Consider the following 22,670-nt stretch of genomic DNA (forward strand, 5'->3'; position numbering starts at 1 on the left):
ATCCATCTGGCTATGGTAGATTTTGAGGCAGCAAGTCCCTTCCTGCGCCCTTCGGGGAGCACGAACAGCGTGTCCGTCTGACGAAAGGGTGCCGTCCGCAACACGTACCTCCGGTGGGCTCTTACCAGGTCTAATGTGTGAAGAGCCTTTTCCACATCGCGCACCGGTGCTGGACAAAATGAAGGCAAAACAACATTTTCATTAATGTGAAAAGAGGACACGACTTTCGGCAGAAAAGGAGGGGCTGGTCTGAGGACCACCTTATCCTTATGGAAAGTGAGGAACGGAGCTCGGCAGGATAGGGCCGCCAGCTCTGAAGCCCGCCTGATAGAAGTGATGGCCACTAGGAACACCACTTTCCAGGTAAGGTACCTCAAAGAGATATTCTGGAGCGGTTCAAATGGATCTTCCTGCAGAACACATAGAACCATGTTAAGGTCCCAGGCGTCCTTAGGCGCCTTATAGGGAGGTACCAAGTGGGAGACTCCCTGAAAAGTCTTCACCAGCAAATTGGTAGCAATTCTGCGCTGGAACAGGACGGATAAGGCCAATATTTGTCTCCTGAGGGAACCTGGGGCAAAGCCCGAGTCTAATGCTCTACCGACTGAGCTATCCGGGCTCTCTAAGCCTGACTGGAGAAAAGCCAAGATGTTGGGGATTGAGAATCCCAGCGGGGAAACACCGCGGTGTCAACACCAAGCCAAGAACACCTTCCAGGTGTGGTGGCAAATTCGTGCTGAAGCAGGCTTCTGGGCGCTAATCATTGTAGCGACCACCTCGCTCCCGAACCCTGCCTGAGTTAGAATCCAAGATTCAGTGGCCATGCCGTCAAACACAGGGTCCCTGAGTTCGGGTGGCAAATCGGCCCTTGAAACAATAGATCTGGGTGCTCTGGCAGGCGCCAAGGAACGTCGGAGAGCAGCTGCATTAGATCTGTGTCCCACGCTCGACGGGGCCAGCAGGATCGCCGGCACCCCTTCCGTCTTGATCTTTTTGATGACTCTCGGAAGTACTGGCAGTGGGAGAAATAGATATGGGAGGTGAAACTGGTTCCATGGCAGAACCCACGCGTCCACCGCGAATGCCTGCGGGTCCCTGGCCTGAGCGACATACGTGGGCACCTTGGCATTCACTCTGGAAGCCATCAGGTCCACATCCAGAGCTTCCCACAGTTGGCAAATCTGCTGAAAAACTTCGGGATGTAGAGACCACTCTCCGGATGCAAGACCCTGACGGCTGAGAAAGTCTGCCGCCCAATTTTCCACGCCCCGGAATGTGGACAGCTGAAATCACCGAGTGGTTTGCTTCGGCCCACTGAAGAACGAGCTCCACCTCTGGTTGCTCTGCTGCGGGTGCCCCCTTGATGATTTATGTAAGCCACCGCCGTGGCGTTGTCCGATTGAATCTGGACAGGGCGGCCTGCTAGAAAGTGAAGAAACTTCTGCAGAGCCAGCCGAATTGCTCGTATCTCCAATAAGTTGATCGGGAGGCGTGCCTCCTGTGGCGACCACTGTTCTTGGGCTGTGTGGTGGCGAAACACCGCTCCCCCACCGAGGAGACTGGCGTCGGTTGTCATTACCAACCAATGATCTGGGGGGGAAAGGTTTCCCCTGGGCCAGAGAGGAACTGGTTATCCACCATCCGAGCGACTGCCTGACTTGAGAGCACAGTTGGCACCGCCGATCGAGCGTGAAAGGATTCTTGTCCTAGGCTGACAAGAGGGCGCGCTGCAGGGTGCAAAGGTGGAACTGAGTGACAGGTATCGCTTCCATTGCTGCCACCATTTTCCCTAGAATCCTCGTCCCAGATCGGATGGTATGAGGGACTGGTTGGCGAAGTGTCCGGACTCCCTGCCGGAGAGCTAGTGCCTTTTCCTGAGGGAGAATTACCAACCCTCGGCAAGTGTCGAAGATCATTCCTAGGAAGGAGATCCTCTGATCTGGCACAAGGGATGACTTCTTTGCATTGCCAACCATCCTAAGCGGGCAAGAGTATCTAGTGTAATGTTGACCTTTTCCTCGCATGCCCATATTGACGGGCCCTTAACCAAGAGGTCGTCTAGATAAGGCAAGACGACTATGCCTCGAGAATGCAGTGTGGCCATGACAACTGCCATAACCTTTGTGAACACTCTGGGAGCCGTGGCTAGCCCGAAGGGTAGCGCTACGAACTGAAAATGTTGATCGCCAATGGTGAAGCGTAGAAACCTCTGATGAGGAGGAAAAATGGGAATATGCAGATATGCGTCCTGGATGTCTACTGAGGCCAAGTATTCTCACTGCTCTATGGCCGATATGACTGAACGGAGAGACTCCATCCGGAAATGTCTGATCCTGATGAATTTGTTCAGAAGCTTCAGGTCCAAAACAGGCCTGACAGACCCGTCCTTTTCGTGAACCGCGAAAAGGTTGGAATAGAACCACTGAGCTCTTTCATGTTCTGGCACTGGAACAATGACTCCGTTGTGCTGGAGCGATTTGATTGCTCCCAATAGAGCCCTTGCCTGGGTATCCACCCTGGGAAGCCGGGAAGAAAAAAACGTCTTGGAGGATATCTGACAAATTCTATTCTGTAACCCGAGGCCACCAATTCCTTTCCCCATGCGTCGTGAGCGACATTGACCCAGACGTAGTGAAACCAGAGTAGGCGGCCGCCCACCTTGCCGGTGTCGTCTGGTAAAGGCCTCGAGTCATTTGGCCGACGATCTTTGGGATCTGGATCCCCTCGATCTGGGCAGCTGAGTATGCATTCTCCCTAATGGGTTGGCTCTATATGAGACCTGCCGCTCCCTTTCCTGGTTGGGGCGGCCTGAGGCGGCGGAATTGGCCGCTGTAGTCCTCCCGGGGTTGAGAAAGGCCTGAAAACGTACCTGAAAACGGGTGACGAAAAAGCGTTTTGACCTTTTGTTGAGGGAGAAACCCGTTCTTTCCTCCTGTGGAGTCGGAGATAAGTTGATCCAACTTCTCCCCAAATAGGTGGCCGCACTGATAAGGCTGGGAAGTCAAGGACTTCTTAGAAGTAGAATCGGCTCGCCATGTCCTTAACCATAGTGCTCTTCTGATAGAAATTTCATTAGCGGCAGCAAGTGCCGAGCAATTGTCCGCATCCCAAAACGCATTGATTACATAGTCTCCGGCCATCGCCATCTGACCTGCGACCTCCGAAATCTCTGCAGGTAGATCCTGCTCCTGCGCGACCTTGTTTAATGTTTCTGACCATGATATCATAGCCTTGGCTACCCAAGCTGCTGCGAATGAGGGAGTGAGCGCTGACCCTGACGCCTCATATACTGAGCGAGCTAAGCTCTCTATAAGGCGATCCGTGGGATCCTTAATTGAGGAAACACTAGGGACGGATAGCAGAGTCTTAGTGGCTAGGCTTGAAACCGGAGGATCCCCAACAGGGATGCTATCCATTTTTTACGGAGGTCCGGAGCAAATGGATACCTTGTTTCAAGTGCCTTTTGACCTGAGAAGCGCCTGTCTGGACGTTCCCTGTGCCGCTGCACTATGTCCTCAAACTCCAGGTGAGAGGAAAAAATTCTGTGCGGGCGCTTCACTTGCTTAACCCCTTTCTGCCATTAGACGTACTATCCCGTCCATGTGCCCTGGGACTTAATTCCCAAGGACGGGATAGTAAGTCTAATGTGATCAGCCGCGCCCACGTGGTGAGCGCCGCTGATGGCTGCCGGGTGTCAGCTGATTATCACAGCTGACACCCTACACAATGTATCAGGGGCGGTCACGGACCGCCCCCGACACGTTTAACCCCTTGTACACCGCGATCAAACACGATCCCGGTGTACCGGGGGTTAAAGGGAAGCATCGGCAGGGAGGGGGCTCCCTCCGTGCTTCCCTGAGCCCCCCAAGGCAGCGCAATGTGCAGCGCTGCTGCGGGGGACTCCTTCCCTACATGCCCCCGGATCCAAGATGGGGCCTGTAGGGAGCTGACTTCCTCACTGCCTGCAAAGCACAGGCATGAGGAAGTCTGCCTGTGACAGATTGCTGATCTGTCACAGTGATCTGTGATGTGACAGATCAGCGATCTGTCACAGGACAGTGATGTCCCACCTGGGACTATGTAATAAAGTAAAAAAAAAAAAAAAAAAAAAAAAGTGTAAAAATAATTTTAAAAAAAATCGCTAAATAAATTTGTAAAAAAAAAAAAAAAAATATTCCCCAATAAATTCATTTTTTGAAAATAAAAAAAAATAAAAGTACACATATTTGGTATTGCCGCGTCCGTAGCGACCCGCCCTATAAAACTGTCCCATTAGTTAACCCCTTTAGCGAACTCCTTAAAAAATAAAAATAAAAAACGAAGCAAAAAATAATGATTTATTATCATACCACCGAACAAAAAGTGCAATAATGCGCGATCAAAAAGACGCATATAAATATCCATGGTACCACTGAAAACGTCATCTTGTCCCGCAAAAAACGAGCTGCCATACAGCATCATCCGCAAAAAAATTTAAAAGTTATAGCTCGCAGAATAAAGCGATGCAAAAATAATTATTTTTTATATAAAATTGTTTTCATTGCAAAAAACCGACAAAACATAAAAAAACGACCTAAATGAGGTATCGCTGTAACCGTACCGACCCGAAGAATAAAACCGCTTTATCAATTTTACCGCACGCGGAACAGTGTAAACGCAGCCCCCAAAAGAAATTCATGAAACGCTTGTTTTTGTTCATTCTGCGTCCCAAAAATCGGAATAAAAAGCGATCAAAAAATGTCACGTGCCCAAAAATGGTACCAATAAAAACGTCAACTTGTCCCGCAAAAAATAAGACCTCAAATGACTCGGTGGGTCAAAATACGGAAAAATTATAGCTCTCAATATGTGGTGATGCAAAAACTATTTTTACAATAAAAAGCGTCTTTTCAGCTGCCAAACATAAAAACCGCCATAAATAGTAAATCAAACCCCCCGTTATCACCCCCTTAGTTAGGGAAAATTAATAAAACTAAAAGAAAATGTATTTATTTCCATTTTCCCATTAGGGTTAGGGCTAGGTTTAGGGCTAGGGCGTGTGTTGGGGTTAGGGTTGGAGTTATAATTGGGGGGTTTCCACTGTTTGGGCACATCAGGGGCTCTCCAAATGCAACATGGCGTCTGATCTCAATTCCAGCCAATTCTGCATTGAAAAAGTCAAATGGTGCTCCTTCCATTCCAAGCTCTGCCATGCGCCCAAACAGTGTTTTACCCCCACATATAGGGTATCAGCATACTCAAGACAAATTGCAAAACAACTTTTGGGGTCCAATTTCTCCTGTTACCCTTAGGAAAATAAAAAATTGGGGGCAAAAATATTTTTGTGGAAAAAAATGATTTTTTTATTTTCACGCCCAGGCGTTATAAACTTCTGCGAAGCACTTGGGGGTTCAAAGTGCTCACCACACATCTAGATAAGTTCCGTGGGGGGTCTAGTTTCCAAAATGGGGTCACTTGTGGGGAGTTTCAATAGTTTAGACACATCAGAGGCTCTCCAAACGCACATGACACCCGCAGACCAATCCATCAAAGTCTGCATTCCAAAACGTCACTACTTCCCTTCCGAGCCCCGACGTGTGCCCATACAGTAGTTCTCTCCCACATATGAGGTATCAGCGTACTCAGGACAAATTGGACAACAATTTTTGGGGTCCAATTTCTTCTATTACCCTTGGGAAAATAAAAAAATTGGAGACTAATTGATCATGTTTGTGGAAAAAATACGATTTTTTTCATTTTCATGCCCGGGCATTATAAACTTCTGTGAAGCCCTTGGGGGTTCAAAGTGCTCACCACACATCTAGATAAGTTCCTTGGGGGGTCTAGTTTGCAAAATGGTGTCATTTGTGGGGGGTTTCTACTGTTTTGGTACATCAGGGGCTTTCCAAACGCGACATGGTGTACGATCTCAATTCCAGCCAAAAACGTCAAATGGTGCTGCTTCCCTTCCGAGCTCTGCCATGCGCCCAAATAGTGGTTTACCCCCACATGTGGGGTATCAGCGCACTCAGGACAAATTGCACAATATCTTTTAGGATCCTGTTACCCTTGGAAAAATAAGGATTGAGGGTGAAAAGATCATTTTTGTGGAAAAAATATGATTTTTTAATTGTACCGCTGTACGTTATAAACTTCTGTGAAGCCCTTGTGGGTTCAAAGTTCTCACCACATATCTAGATAAGTTCCTTGGGGAGTCTAGTTTCTAAAATGGGGTAACTTGGGGGGTTTCCACTGTTTAGGTACATCAGGGGCTCTCCAAACGCGACATGGCGTCTGATCTGAATTCCAGCCAATTTTGCATTGAAAAAGTCAAACGGCGCTCCTTCCCTGCTGAGGTCTGCCATGCGCCGAAACAGTGGTTCCCCCCCACATATCAGGTATCATCGTACTCAGGACAAATTGCACAATAACTTTTGCAGTCCAATTTCTCCTGTTACACTTGGTAAAATAAAAAAAATTGAACCTGAATTATTTTTTTTAGTGAAAAAAAGTTAAATGTTCATTTTTTTTTTAAATATTCAAAAAATTCCTGTGACGCACCTAAAGGGTTAATAAACTTCTTGAATGTGGTTTTGAGCACCTTAAGGGGTGCAGTTTTTAGAATGGTGTCACTTTTGGGTATTTTCTATCATATAGACCCCTCAAAGTGGCTTCAAATGTGATGTGGTCCGTAAAAATAAAATGGTGTTGCAAAAATGAGAAATCGCTGGTCAATTCTTAACCCTTATAACTTCCTAACAAAAAAAAGTTGGGTTCCAAAATTGTGCTGATGTAAAGTAAACATGTGGGAAATATTACTTATCAAGTTTTTTGTCTGCCGTATCTCTGTGATTTAAGGGCATAAAAATTCAAATTTGGAAAATTGCAAAATTTTCGCCAAATTTCTGTTTTTTTCACAAATAAACGCAAGTTATTTGAATGAAATTTTACCACTAACATGAAGTACAATATGTCACGAGAAAACAATGTCAGAATCACCGGGATCCATGGAAGCGTTTCAGAGTTATAACCTCATAAAGGGACAGTGGTCAGAATTGTAAAAATTGGCCTGGTCATTAACGTGCAAACCACCCTTGGGGCTTAAGGGGTTAAATGCCATTTCATGCCACGTAGCCGCTGCGTGACGCTGGAGTATACAAGTCAAGGGGCTCGTCTGAGTCGCATTCTGAGGTCTGCTCGCTTTCAACCACTGTCGACGGTGGAGCGAGAAGCAGAACTTACGGATGCCAAGGCACCGGATGGACTGGGTGACACCGTGTGGATTCGTTTCCCTTGGGTCTGCCTGGAGTGAGAGCGGCCCCTGCAGGCGAGTGGCTCTTGTGAGGTGGAGGTCCCCTCTAAGGCCGGCGAGCCACTGTCCCTGGCCCCAACTGAGGCCTGAAGGGACTCAATTGCATGAACTCTGAGAGTGATAGGACCCACTCTGGGGGGCTTGGCACACTGGTCGCGGTCGCAGGGAAGGACGGACACTGAGGTTCTGTTAGGCGTCGGGTTGCGGGCGCTGTACAGTGGGAATCCCGAGCCTTGTCCTCTGTGGTCTGCCCACACCAGTATTGTGGGTTCGGTCGCAGGGGAGGGCTCCTGGGCGTGTTTAGAGTCGCCGGCTTTGCATAATCGCTTGCTCTGCGCCCGACAAGAGATGCATGCTGCTTCTTCGGACATGCTGTATCTGTCCATTGCTGGGGATAGGGGGAAGGAGGTAGCACCTCGTTTTCCCTGTGGTCTCCCGGGCAGCACTTACACTGGTCCTATGCCCCCCGTTCCGGGACGCCTCCGCCCAAAAATCGCGTGCCACCAGCCGTGGGGCGGACCGCCAGCATATAGACCGGTCCAGGGGCGGTATTTCCGGGTCTGCGGCCTAGCCGAGCTCCTAAGCCGGGGACTAAATTTATCCCCTGCCGCCCAGGCCAGGGGGGCGGGCCGCCGGAAGTGACGCGCAGCCCGGAGGCGGAAACTCCGGTCGCGGCCTAGCTTCGGCTAAAGCCGCGGCCTCAATTTATCCCCTGCCCACGACGGAGGGGGGGGCGACTCCATGGCGCCACAAAAAAATGGCGCTACTTACTGGCGTGGGCTTCTCCGCACCGCTCTGCAGCCACTGGCCGGTGGCATCTGACAGCTAAGGGCTCCAGCCTCGGATCTTCGCCGCAGGAGCCCTCCCAGGCCCTCTCCTCTCTGACGATCCTCCTCTTCAGCTTCCCAGCTCAGGTATGTGAGAGGGCCTTGACAAAATAGGACGGTGCAGGCACCCAAGCTCCGTCTAACCCCTTCAGGGGGTGAGGAGAGGGACCGTCCACCGCCTTGCAGCACCTCAGTCTAATCATTCGTGGAGCAGTGGGGGCCGCACGGACTAGTCTTGTGCCTCTGTACAGCCCATGGTTTCAATACCTAGGGGTGGTCAGGGCTAAGTCCGGCATCATGTCCCACGTCGCGGGAGAGGATACATGGAGGGACACTCGCACGTGCTCGCCCGTTGATGGTTTGGAGAAATTGGACCCTTTCAATAGGATCCATTGCCCCTGTCACATCTTCATGGAAAAAAAAAAAAAAAAAAAAAGAAAGTCTGGAGCAAAACCAGACGTGTGTGCCTCCATGGACACTAAGCAAAAAACTGAGTTCCAGCCACAATAGGGGTGAGGGTGTATACGACAGAGGAGGAGCTAACCTCTTTGTTTCACTCCTAGCGGCAGAAGCATACCCCCACAGTATCTGTGTCCCCCAATGAGGCGAAGGAGAAAATCCCCTACAATTTACATTTACAATGTATCAATTTATTCCTGCTGCTTATATTCTGCTGGTGCAGTCACTGTGCACACACATTACATTACTGATCCTGTACTGATCTGGTGTTACATCCTGTATTATAACCCAGAGCTGCACTCACTATTCTGTTGGTGCAGTCACTGTGTACATATATTACATTACTGATCCTGTACTGATCTGGAGTTACATCCTGTATTATACCCCAGAGCTGCACTCACTATTCTGCTGGTGCACTCACTGTGTACATACATTACATTACTGATCCTGTACTGCTCTGGTGTTACATCCTGTATTATACCCCAGAGCTGCACTCACTATTCTGTTGGTGCACTCACTGTGTACATACATTATATTACTGATCCTGTACTGATCCTGAGTTATCTCCTGTATTACACTCCAGAGCAGCACTCACTATTCTGCTGGTGCACTCACTGTGTACATACATTACATTACTGATCCTGTACTGATCTGGAGTTACATCCTGTATTATACCCCAGAGCTGCACTCACTATTCTGCTGGTGCACTCACTGTGTACATACAATACAATACTGATCCTGAGTTACATCCTGTATTATACTCCAGAGCTGCACTCACTATTCTGTCGGTGGAGTCACTGTGTACACACATTACATTACTGATCCTGTACTGATCTATAGTTCGGTACATCCTGTATTATACTCCAGAGCTGCACTCACTATTCCGTTGGTGGAGTCACATTATACATACAATACATTACTGACCCTGAGTTGCATCCTGTAATATACCCCAGAGCTGCACTCAATATTCTGCTGGTGCAGTCACTGCGTACATACTTTACATTACTGATCCTGTACTGATCCTGAGTTACATCCTGTCTTATACTCCAGAGCTGCACTCACTATTCTGCTGGAGCAGTCACTGTGTAGATACATTACATTACTGATCCTGTACTGATCCTGAGCTATCTCCTGTATTATACTTCAGAGCTGCACTCACTATTCTACTGGTGCATTCACTGTGTACATACATTACATTAATGATCCTGTACTGATCTGGAGTTACATCCTGTATTATACCCCAGAGCTGCACTCACTATTCTGCTGGTGCACTCACTGTGTACATACAATACATTACTGATCCTGAGTTACATCCTGTATTATACTCCAGAGCTGCACTCACTATTCTGTTGGTGGAGTCACTGTGTATATACATTACATTACAGATCCTGTACTAATCCTGAGTTACATCATGTATTATACTCCAGAGGTGCACTCACTATTCCGTTGGTGGAGTCACTGTATACATACAATACATTACTGACCCTGAGTTACATCCTGTATTATACCCCAGAGCTGCACTCACTATTCTGCTGGTGCACTCACTGTGTACATACAATACATTACTGATCCTGAGTTACATCCTGTATTATACTCAGGAGCTGCACTCATGATTCTGTTGGTGGAGTCACTGCGTACATACATTACATTACTGATCCTGTACTGATCCTGAGTTACATCCTGTCTTATACTCCAGAGCTGCACTCACTATTCTGCTGGTGAAGTATATGTGTACATACATTACATTACTGATCCTGTACTGATCTGGAGTTACATCCTGTATTATACCCCAGAGCTGCACTCACTATTCTGCTGGTGCAGACACTGTGCACATACATTACTGATCCTGTACTGATCCTGAGGTATCTCCTGTATTATACTCCAGAGCTGCACTCACTATTCTGCTGGTGCAGTCACTGTGTACATACAATACATTACTGATCCTGAGTTACATCCTGTCTTATACTCCAGAGCTGCACTCACTATTCTGCTGGTGCAGTCACTGTGTACATACATTACTGATCCTGTACTGATCCTGGGTTACATACTGTATTATATTCCAGAGCTGCACTCACTATTCTGCTGGTGCAGACACTGTGTACATACATTACTGATCCTGAGTTACATCCTGTCTTATACTCCAGAGCTGCACTCATTATTCTGCTGGTGCAGTCACTGCATACATACATTACATTACTGATCCTGTACTGATCCTGGGTTACATACTGTATTATACTCCAGAGCTGCACTCACTATTCTGCTGGTGAAGTCACTGTGTGCATACATTACATTACTGATCCTGTACTGATCTGGAGTTACATCCTGTATTATACCCCAGAGCTGCACTCACTGTTCTGCTGGTGCACTCACTGTGTACATACATTACCTTACTGATCCTGTACTGATCTGGAGTTACATACTGTATTATACCCCAGAGCTGCACTCACTATTCTGCTGGTGCACTCACTGTGTACATACATTACATTACTGATCTGGAGTTACATCCTGTATTATACCCCAGAGCTGAACTCACTATTCTGCTGGTGCAGTCACTGTGTACATACAATACATTACTGATCCTGAGTTACATCCTGTATTATACTCCAGACCTGCACTCACTATTCTGTTGGTGGAGTCACTGTATACATACAATACATTACTGACCCTGAGTTACATCCTGTATTATACCCCAGAGCTGCACCCACTATTCTGCTGGTGCTGTCACTATGTACATACATTACATTACTGATCCGGAGTTACATCCTGTACTATATCCCAGAGCCGCAATCACTATTCTGCTGGTGCAGTCACTGTTTACATACATTACTGATCCTGTACTGATCCTGAGTTATCTCCTGTATTATACTTCAGAGCTGCACTCACTATTCTGCTGGTGCAGTCACTGTGTACATACATTACATTACTGATCCTGTACTGATCCTCAGTTACATCCTGTATTATACTCCAGAGCTGCACTCACTATTCTGCTGGTGCTGTCACTGTGTACATACATTACATTACTGATCCTGAGTTACATCCTGTATTATACTCCAGAGCTGCACTCACTATTCTGCTAGTGCAGTCACTGTGTACATACTGTACATTACATTACTGATACTGAGTTACATCCAGTATTATACCCCAGAGCTGCACTTACTATTCTGCTGGTGCACTCACTGTGTACATACAATACATTACTGATCCTGAGTTACATCCTGTATTATACTCCAGACCTGCACTCACTATTCTGTTGGTGGAGTCACTGTGTACACACATTACATTACTGATCCTGTACTGATCCTGAGTTACATCCTGTACTATACTCCAGAGCTGCACTCACTATTCCGTTGGTGGAGTCACTGTATACATACAATACATTACTGACCCTGAGTTACATACTGTACTATACCCCAGAGCTGCACCCACTATTCTGCTGGTGCGGTCACTGTGTATATACATTACATTACTGATCCGGAATTACATCCTGTATTATATCCCAGAGCTGCACTCACTGTTCTGCTGGTGCAGTCACTGTGTACATACATTACTGATCCTGTACTGATCCTGAGTTATCTCCTGTATTATACTTCAGAGCTGCACTCACTATTCTGCTGGTGCACTCACTGCGTACATACATTACTGATCCTGAGTTACATCCAGTATTATACTCCAGAGCTGCACTCACTATTCTGCTGGTGCAGTCACTGTGTACATACATTACATTACTGATCCTGTACTGATCCTGAGTTACATCCTGTATTATACTCCAGAGCTGCACTCACTATTCTATGGTGCAGTCACTGTGTACATACATTACATTACTGATCCTGAGTTAGATCCTGTATTATACACCAGAGCTGCACTCACTATTCTGCTGGTGCAGTCACTGTGTACATACATTACATTACTGATACTGAGTTACATCCAGTATTATACTCCAGAGCTGCACTCAATATTCTGCTGGTGCAGTCACTGTGTACATACATTACTGATTCTGTACTGATCCTGAGTTACATCCTGTATTATACTCCAGAGCTGCACTCACTATTCTGCTGGTGCAGTCACTGTGTACATACATTACTAATCCTGAGTTACATCCTGTATTATACTCCAGAGCTGCACTCACTATTCTGCTGGTGCAGTCACTGTGTACATACATTACATTACTGATACTGAGTTACATCCAGTATTATACTCCAGAGCTGCACTCAATATTCTGCTGGTGCAGTCACTGTGTACATACATTACTGATTCTGTACTGATCCTGAGTTACATCCTGTATTATACTCCAGAGCTGCACTGACTATTCTGCTGGTGCAATCACTGTGTACATACATTACATTACTGATCCTGAGTTACATCCAGTATTATACTCCAGAGCTGCACTCAATATTCTGCTGGTGCAGTCACTGTGTACATACATTACTGATTCTGTACTGATCCTGAGTTACATCCTGTATTATACTCCAGAGCTGCACTCACTATTCTGCTGGTGCAATCACTGTTTACATACATTACATTACTGATCCTGAGTTACATCCTGTATTATACTCCAGAGCTGCACTCACTATTCTGCTGGTGCAGTCACTGTGTACATACATTACATTACTGATCCTGAGTTACATCCTGTATTATACTCCAGAGCTGCACTCACTATTCTGCTGGTGCAGTCACTGTGTACATACATTACATTACTGATCCTGAGTTACATCCTGTATTATACTCTAGAGCTGCACTCACTATTCTGCTGGTGCAATCACTGTGTACATACATTACATTACTGATCCTGAGTTACATCCTGTATTATACTCCAGAGCTGCACTCACTATTCTGCTGGTGCAGTCACTGTGTACATACATTACATTACTGATCCTGAGTTACATCCTGTATTATACTCTAGAGCTGCACTCACTATTCTGCTGGTGCAATCACTGTGTACATACATTACATTACTGATCCTGAGTTGCCTCCTGTATTATACTCCATTGCACATATACCCTGCTTGTTGATGGTTTCCATACAGCAAACTGTTATGCTGCCATAAAAAAGTTTTCGAGGTTACAGTAGGTTTGGGGTGGGGTTGTAGGGGGCTGATAAGCGTTTCTCTTGTAATCAGGTAAGTTTCACTCTTTACTCACCAGACAATAACTTCATCGTATATAAACTGGAAGAGATAAAACAAGAACAAATTATAACAAGACTCAATGGAAACAGTCAGAGAAACGTCACAAGAATCCGGACCTTGGAGACAGTATCCTGGCAAATATGGGGCCACAAACAATCCGTGCGGTTGGGTTCGTACAGGACCTTAATGGGGATATCAGTACAAGCTCATATTGAGGAGGAGGAGGACGGGTACGGAGTGTCCTCTGTCCTCTCTCACTTCAACAGCAATGAGGGAATTGCTCAAATACCAATTCCTCAGTATTAAACTTATCTGACCAGCTCCCTTTAGGACCCAGTGTTGCTTTGGTGATATAATATGCCGTTGGATGGGGTGTTGGGGTGGGATGACTGAACCCAAATTTTCTGTTATAGTGGCGCAATTAAATTTGGACACATTCCTCCACTGTGCTTGTTTGCAAGAAATGGCGACTGAATACTCCGAGAGGTTTATACATTAATTATTCATGAAAATGTGTCCTGGATAATATCAAATTCAGCACAATGTGTGCGACGAGCCACGGAAATATCCCCGAGAATATGAAAAAAAACAGAAGAGATGTCACTTACAATTATCAACACTATTATTGCCAAGATGTAATACATGGAGTCCCGGAACAACGACCACCAGGTCAGACGCACGACCTGCAGATAGAGGAGGGTTAATAAGAAATTGATCGATAGATGATAGATAGAAAGAGAGATAATAGACAGAATGAAAGATAGATAGATATGGGATAGATAATAGATTGATAATAGATAGATAGATGATAGATAGATATGGGATAGATAGATAGATAGATAAATAGATGATAGATATGGGATAGATAATAGATTGATAATAGATAGAGATATATATATAGATAGATAGATAATAGATAGATAGATAGATAAATAGATGATAGATAGATAATAGATAGAGGGACAGATAATAGATTGATAATAGATAGATAGATAATAGATAGATGGATAAATAGACAGATATGGGATAGATAGATATAGATAGATAGATATAGATAGATAGATATTTCCTACCTGTCCAGCAAATACTCCACAGACTCCAATTATACATAAAATATTAAATACAGCTGAACCAACAATGGTCCCAACACCGACATCACCGTGGGTGATAAAAACACCTAAGACATCAGAGAAATGAATAAAGTTATTTAATGACAATATTCTCACCATGTGAACAAAGCTGATAACAGAGAGCAGTAGCCATCTGTCCAGGTATAGATAAAACCCATGTCCTGTACCAGATGTGACCTCTGCCACCCGTCGCACTCACTTCATTGTCCTGACCAGCAGGGGGCGCTCTGCTACCTCCAGTTATAACTTTGTGACACAGAACGTTCTCTGTGGATTATCTAGATGTATTGTTGTCGGCTCAGAGATGATTTTAATCAGTTTTCTCGCTTTCTCTGCAGATTTCTTGCTATTTTCTCACCCCTGTGGTCATACTGGAAAGTGACGGTCCCAAAAAATAACACAAGGAAAGAGTATTTTGGAAGGATTCCTGAGGGCGTTCGACCCTGTCCTGTATATCTCATGTACAGGAGAAATCCTTTAATCGGGCATTGGATGGATTTTTCCAATATTCTGGATTATTAGTGTCCATGGAATAACCTAATAAATATTGGATATTTTATGCTGAATTGATGGAATTTCACAGATATTTTATCCGGGATTAATAGAATTTTACAATACCAGGAGAAAATATCATATACTTAGCATAATTCTGGATGTCAGATTAAAAATATTGATGATTTCAAATTTGTCAGATTAAAGGATTTTCACAACGCTCATGTACGGAGCCTTCAGGACTTGCCGGATTATTAGATGTTCAGTATTATTGGATGATGGATTAAAGGAATTTTATGGTGTAGATTTAGAAAATATTAAATTATTTTTATATAATAAATTGTCAGATTATGGGGATTACAATGCAGGGAGAGAAACGACCTCAGCAATATGCCACGGATTATTAGAATTAAACTACACTATGGGATGTCGGATTAAAGGAATTTAATAGGATAAGAGACTAGTCACTGTTCTGGTTTTTATAAAATGCCAGATGGTGGGAATACTTCTGCGTGAATGAGAATGCACAGAATGTGCCAGATTATCAGAAGGATGCTGGATTAATGGAATGTTATAGTGCTGGTTCAGAGGCTATTCTGGCTTTATAAAATGCCAGATTATGGGAATTTTACTGCACAGAGATAAAAAAAAACACCTTCATAATGTATGTGCCGGATTAAAGGAATTTCACTATATATACTGTACATAGAATAGAAACATAGATGAGGAAACAATCATGCCCATGCCTGAGGCATCTGTTAGCTCTGACCTTACCAATGACGGAGGCGAAGAGCTCCGGGGTGGAGCTGCCCGCCGCCATGAAGGTTGCCCCTGCCACATCTTCGCTCAGGTGCAGCTTCTGTAAGAAAGATCTCATTAATCAGACACAAATCGAGCAGATCAGTGCCCTGACGCTCAGGCCGCACCAGGTGCCAGCTGCTAAGCAGAGGCTGCCAGTCACAGGTGGCAGAGGCAGTATGTCCCTGGATGAGGCAGCAGCGATTCTGAGATTTCTGCCGAATTCCAAGATCGAATCTTTTAAGATTGTAAACGAGATCCAAGAGCAAAAGTTATCTGCCATCCAAAGATCCCCAAAGGTACCCGTAGCCATAATGCCAGGATAAAAGGGACCCCGCTCCTACCCGCAGCCATAGTGCCAGGATAAAAGGGACCCCGCTCCTACCCGCAGCCATAGTGCCAGGACTTAAAGGGACCCCGCTCCTACCCGCAGCCATAGTGCCAGGGTAAAAGGGACCCCGCTCCTACCCGCAGCCATAGTGCCAGGGTAAAAGGGACCCCGCTCCTACCCGCAGCCATAGTGCCAGGGTAAAAGGGACTCCGCTCCTACCCGCAGCCATAGTGCCAGGATAAAAGGGACACTGCTCCTACCCGCAGCCATAGTGCCAGGATAAAAGGGACCCCGCTCCTACCCGCAGCCATAATGCCAGGATAAAAGGGACCCCGCTCCTACCCGCAGCCATAGTGCCAGGATAAAAGGGACCCCGCTCCTACCCGCAGCCATAGTGCCAGGACTTAAAGGGACCCCGCTCCTACCCGCAGCCATAATGCCAGGATAAAAGGGACCCCGCTCCTACCCACAGCCATAGTGCCAGGATAAAAGGGACCCCGCTCCTACCCGCAGCCATAGTGCCAGGACTTAAAGGGACCCCGCTCCTACCCGCAGCCATAGTGCCAGGATAAAAGGGACCCCGCTCCTACCCACAGCCATAGTGCCAGGATAAAAGGGACCCCGCTCCTACCCGCAGCCATAGTGCCAGGATAAAAGGGACCCCGCTCCTACCCGCAGCCATAGTGCCAGGATAAAAGGGACCCCGCTCCTACCAGCAGCCATAGTGCCAGGATAAAAGGGACCCCGCTCCTACCCGCAGCCATAGTGCCAGGATAAAAGGGACCCCGCTCCTACCCGCAGCCATAGTGCCAGGATAAAAGGGACCCCGCTCCTACCCGCAGCCATAGTGCCAGGATAAAAGGGACCCCGCTCCTACCCGCAGCCATAGTGCCAGGATAAAAGGGACCCCGCTCCTACCCGCAGCCATAGTGCCAGGACTAAAAGGGACCCCGCTCCTACCCGCAGCCATAGTGCCAGGGTAAAAGGGACCCTGCTCCTACCCGCAGCCATAGTGCCAGGATAAAAGGGACCCCGCTCCTATCCGCAGCCATAGTGCCAGGACTTAAAGGGACCCCGCTCCTACCCGCAGCCATAGTGCCAGGATAAAAGGGACCCCGCTCCTACCCGCAGCCATAGTGCCAGGATAAAAGGGACCCCGCTCCTACCCGCAGCCATAGTGCCAGGATAAAAGGGACCCCGCTCCTACCCGCAGCCATAGTGCCAGGATAAAAGGGACCCCGCTCCTACCCGCAGCCATAGTGCCAGGACTAAAAGGGACCCCGCTCCTACCCGCAGCCATAGTGCCAGGGTAAAAGGGACCCTGCTCCTACCCGCAGCCATAGTGCCAGGATAAAAGGGACCCCGCTCCTATCCGCAGCCATAGTGCCAGGACTTAAAGGGACCCCGCTCCTACCCGCAGCCATAGTGCCAGGATAAAAGGGACCCCGCTCCTACCCGCAGCCATAGTGCCAGGATAAAAGGGACCCCGCTCCTACCCGCAGCCATAGTGCCAGGATAAAAGGGACCCCGCTCCTACCCGCAGCCATAGTGCCAGGATAAAAGGGACCCCGCTCCTATCCGCAGCCATAGTGCCAGGACTAAAAGGGACCCTGCTCCTACCCGCAGCCATAGTGCCAGGGTAAAAGGGACCCTGCTCCTACCCGCAGCCATAGTGCCAGGATAAAAGGGACCCCGCTCCTACCCGCAGCCATAGTGCCAGGATAAAAGGGACCCCGCTCCTACCCGCAGCCATAGTGCCAGGATAAAAGGGACCCCGCTCCTACCCGCAGCCATAGTGCCAGGATAAAAGGGACCCCGCTCCTACCCGCAGCCATAGTGCCAGGATAAAAGGGACCCCGCTCCTACCCGCAGCCATAGTGCCAGGATAAAAGGGACCCCGCTCCTACCCGCAGCCATAGTGCCAGGATAAAAGGGACCCCGCTCCTACCCGCAGCCATAGTGCCAGGATAAAAGGGACCCCGCTCCTATCCGCAGCCATAGTGCCAGGACTAAAAGGGACCCCGCTCCTACCCGCAGCCATAGTGCCAGGGTAAAAGGGACCCTGCTCCTACCCGCAGCCATAGTGCCAGGATAAAAGGGACCCCGCTCCTACCCGCAGCCATAGTGCCAGGGTAAAAGGGACCCCGCTCCTACCCGCAGCCATAGTGCCAGGATAAAAGGGACCCCGCTCCTACCCGCAGCCATAGTGCCAGGATAAAAGGGACCCCGCTCCTACCCGCAGCCATAGTGCCAGGATAAAAGGGACCCCCCTCCTACCCGCAGCCATAGTGCCAGGATAAAAGGGACCCCGCTCCTACCCGCAGCCATAGTGCCAGGACTTAAAGGGACCCCGCTCCTACCCGCAGCCATAGTGCCAGGATAAAAGGGACCCCGCTCCTACCCGCAGCCATAGTGCCAGGATAAAAGGGACCCCCCTCCTACCCGCAGCCAAAGTGCCAGGATAAAAGGGACCCCGCTCCTACCCGCAGCCAAAGTGTCAGGATAAAAGGGACCCCGCTCCTTATGCCCCTCTCTAGTCAAGGCTAAAAATAGGGAAAATCTGTAATTTTATGCTTCCCTTATTTCCTTCACTTTCCCTTTTTAAAATGAGTAGTATTATCGCTTTACAATTCTACAACTTTGTATTAGACTTTTCTCACTCTTTTCAAGATCTCTGCTGCTTGTGAGTCAGTGTCTACATCCGGAGGCTAAGCCCTGTTCACACCTGACATTTCTCACAGCTGAGGGTTCTATTTACAACTGTATCCAATCTGAACAATCCTCTGGGAGCTAAAAAAAAAAACCAACAACCCAGCAGCGGATTTCCATCACCCCTGCATATGGTTTGTTACAATGTATCAGTGCAGAAGGAAGCTCTCACAGAGGAATGGACACAAATGGAACTTAGACCGTTTGTGATCTGCACGGGTTTTCAGCCTCTGGATGCTCCTATTCACTGACAGCAGAGATCTCGATAGCGGTCCGAAACGGAGACAAAAATGGGAAGTTCATCAGATTTTGATCACAAAAAGTCAACACAATTAGTTGCGCAACACTCTAGCAACTTGAGGCCTCACTGTGTAGGCCCCCCATCGTCGGGGTTGGTGGGAGGGGTGCAGTGAAGAGCAGCCCGACCCCAGCTCCTGGCAGAGGTGGATTTCTGACTCTGGGGTATGGATAGTCCCACACTGGGGTCGTTATTGATGCCCCTTACTCTGTGGGCTTTTCTTCAAGACTGGCGTAAGAAACGCCAAATCTTAAAACACCTAGCAGAAAGCGCAGAACTCACTCTCCACCATTCTCATCTTCTTGTTCATTCCACTGGGCTTTTATCCAGGCGCAGAAGGGTTAATGCTCATTAAACTTTAATACCGTTTCTACGACAACGTTTTCCCGCCTCCGGTTGCTCCTCCGCTCAGCGCCTTGGTTCGCACTCGCCATTGTGCCCGCACACTTTTGTTCCTAGTTTTCACCGTCACCTTTCGTTATTATGTGACGACGAGGCGACTTCCCGCTGAGATTCTGAGCGGCGGCTAAATCTGCGCAACTTCAAACGCAGGAACTCGTCTCACAGAAAAATAAGGAATGGGAAGCAGCGATGAATTCTGCCACTATCTGGGAATGTTCATACCAGGTGCTGCCTCCTGTGGGTTCAGGGGTGAACTACAAGGACCAGACACAAGACTGATTCATTATAGAAATGCCCTATGGCTGAAGCTACATTGCTCATCAATGTGTCAGTCATCACTGCAGCCGTGGCATTCTATTCATGCATCAGGACACTCTGGATGAAGTGATGGTAATCTGTATAGCAGGGATTTTGGGGGAGGATGCAATTAAGGATGGAGATCATAAAATATGGGGGTCTTAATGTTCACTCACCTCACAGATCTTCTCCAGGGATGGGACGAAGAAGTCATCGCAGACAATGGCCAGGGCATAAAACATGTACAGGGCCTGCGATTAGAGAAAACACATATCAGATGCTTCGGGGGGCTGAATCATTCGGGGGCTCACAGCGGAGACGTTCATAACACAATCATCACAGTCGCACTCAGCTCATTCACACGGAAGGGAAATCAGAGCAAACGCAGAGAAGACGACATCTGATCCGGAGAATTTACCATCGATCTCCTGAAAAAAGCAGTAATGGCGGCCGGAGAAACGGTGAGAGAATGGCGCTGACTGCGCCACCAGAGTAATAGTCTTAGACATCAGGAGCCAAGAGACCTGCGACCCCCGAGCCACAGACTGTGCTCCCATCATGGAGCGCACAAGCGGCGGCAAACACAGCCTGGTGCAAAATCGTGTATAGGTACACAGCTCAGCGGAGAGTATCAAATCGGAGAGGATTAGATACACGGCTCAGCGGAGAGTATCAAATCGGAGAGGATTAGATACACGGCTCAGCGGAGAGTATCACACCAGAGAGGGCTAGATACACGGCTCAGCGGAGAGTATCAAATCGGAGAGGATTAGATACACGGCTCAGCGGAGAGTATCACACCAGAGAGGGCTAGATACACGGCTCAGCGGAGAGTATCAAATCGGAGAGGATTAGATACACGGCTCAGCGGAGAGTATCACACCAGAGAGGGCTAGATACACGGCTCAGCGGAGAGTATCAAATCGGAGAGGATTAGATACACGGCTCAGCAGAGAGTATCACACCAGAGAGGGCTAGATACACGGCTCAGCGGAGAGTATCAAATCGGAGAGGATTAGATACACGGCTCAGCGGAGAGTATCACACCAGAGAGGGCTAGATACACGGCTCAGCGGAGAGTATCACACCGGAGAGGATTAGATACACGTCTCAGCGGAGAGTATCAAATCAGAGAGGATTAGATACACATCTCAGCGGAGAGTATCAAATCAGAGAGGATTAGATACACGGCTCAGCGGAGAGTATCACACCGGAGAGGATTAGATACACGTCTCAGCGGAGAGTATCAAATCAGAGAGGATTAGATACACGTCTCAGCGGAGAGTATCAAATCAGAGAGGATTAGATACACGGCTCAGCGGAGAGTATCAAATCAGAGAGGATTAGATACACGGCTCAGCGGAGAGTATCACACCGGAGAGGATTAGATACACGTCTCAGCGGAGAGTATCAAATCAGAGAGGATTAGATACACGTCTCAGCGGAGAGTATCAAATCAGAGAGGATTAGATACATGGCTCAGCGGAGAGTATCACACAGGAGAGGGTTAGATACATGGCTCAGCGGAGAGTACTGAACAGGAGAGAGTTAGATACACGGCTCATCGGAGAGTATCACACAGGAGAGGATTAGATACATGGCTCAGCGGAGAGTACTGAACAGGAGAGAGTTAGATACATGGCTCATCGGAGAGTATCACACAGGAGAGGATTAGATACATGGCACAGTGGAGAGTATCACACAGCAGAGGGTTAGCTACACGTCTCAGCGGAGAGTATCACACAGAAGAGGGTTAGATACATGGCTCAGCGGAGAGTACTGAACAGGAGAGAGTTAGATACATGGCTCATCGGAGAGTATCACACAAAAGAGGATTAGATACATGGCTCAGCAGACAGTATCACACAAGAGAGGCTTAGATACACGGCTCAGCGGAGAGTATCACACAGGAGAGGATTAGATACATGGCACAGTGGAGAGTATCACACAAGAGAGGCTTAGATACACGGCTCAGCGGAGAGTATCACACAGGAGAGGATTAGATACACGGCACAGTGGAGAGTATCACACAAGAGAGGATTAGATACACGGCTCAGCGGAGAGTATCACACAGAAGAGCGTTAGATACATGGCTCAGCGGAGAGTATCACACAGGAGAGGATTAGATACATGGCACAGCGGAGAGCATCACACGAGAATGACTTAGATACACGGCTCAGTGAAGAGTATCACAGGGGAGAGGATTAGATACACAGCTCATCGGAGAGTATCACACAGGAGAGAGTTAGATACATGGCTCAGTAGACAGTATCACACAGGATAGGATTAGATACACGGCTCAGCAGACAGTATCATACATGATAGGAGTAGATACATGGCTAAGCGGAGAGTATTGAACAGGAGAGTGTTAGATACATGGCTCAGCGGAGAGTTTCACACAGGAGAGGATTAGATACACATCTCAGCGGAGAGTATCACACAGGAGAGGATTAGATACACGGCTCAGCGGAGAATATCACACAAGAGAGGGTTAGATACGTGGGTCAGCAG

The 22,670-nt window shown here is 47.7% G+C and overlaps 1 protein-coding gene across 7 annotated transcripts in view; it reads right to left on the minus strand.

The window, feature by feature from the left end:
- The window catches only part of SLC24A4 (solute carrier family 24 member 4), a 106,884-nt gene that overhangs the window by 13,187 nt on the left and 71,027 nt on the right, over window positions 1-22,670 (minus strand). For all 7 annotated transcript variants that reach the window (XM_073578139.1, XM_073578134.1, XM_073578136.1 and 4 more), the window contains 5 exons: window positions 20,336-20,410; window positions 16,099-16,183; window positions 14,776-14,879; window positions 14,311-14,385; window positions 13,716-13,741 (listed from right to left, as the gene is read on the minus strand). In XM_073578139.1, the coding sequence (XP_073434240.1) occupies window positions 13,716-13,741; window positions 14,311-14,385; window positions 14,776-14,879; window positions 16,099-16,183; window positions 20,336-20,410 (365 nt within the window). The remainder of the gene's footprint in view (window positions 1-13,715; window positions 13,742-14,310; window positions 14,386-14,775; window positions 14,880-16,098; window positions 16,184-20,335; window positions 20,411-22,670) is intronic.

The sequence above is a fragment of the Dendrobates tinctorius genome, unplaced genomic scaffold, assembly GCF_039654945.1.
Source record: "Dendrobates tinctorius isolate UK_male_01 unplaced genomic scaffold, ASM3965494v1 ptg000058l, whole genome shotgun sequence".
NCBI lineage: Eukaryota > Metazoa > Chordata > Amphibia > Anura > Dendrobatidae > Dendrobates > Dendrobates tinctorius.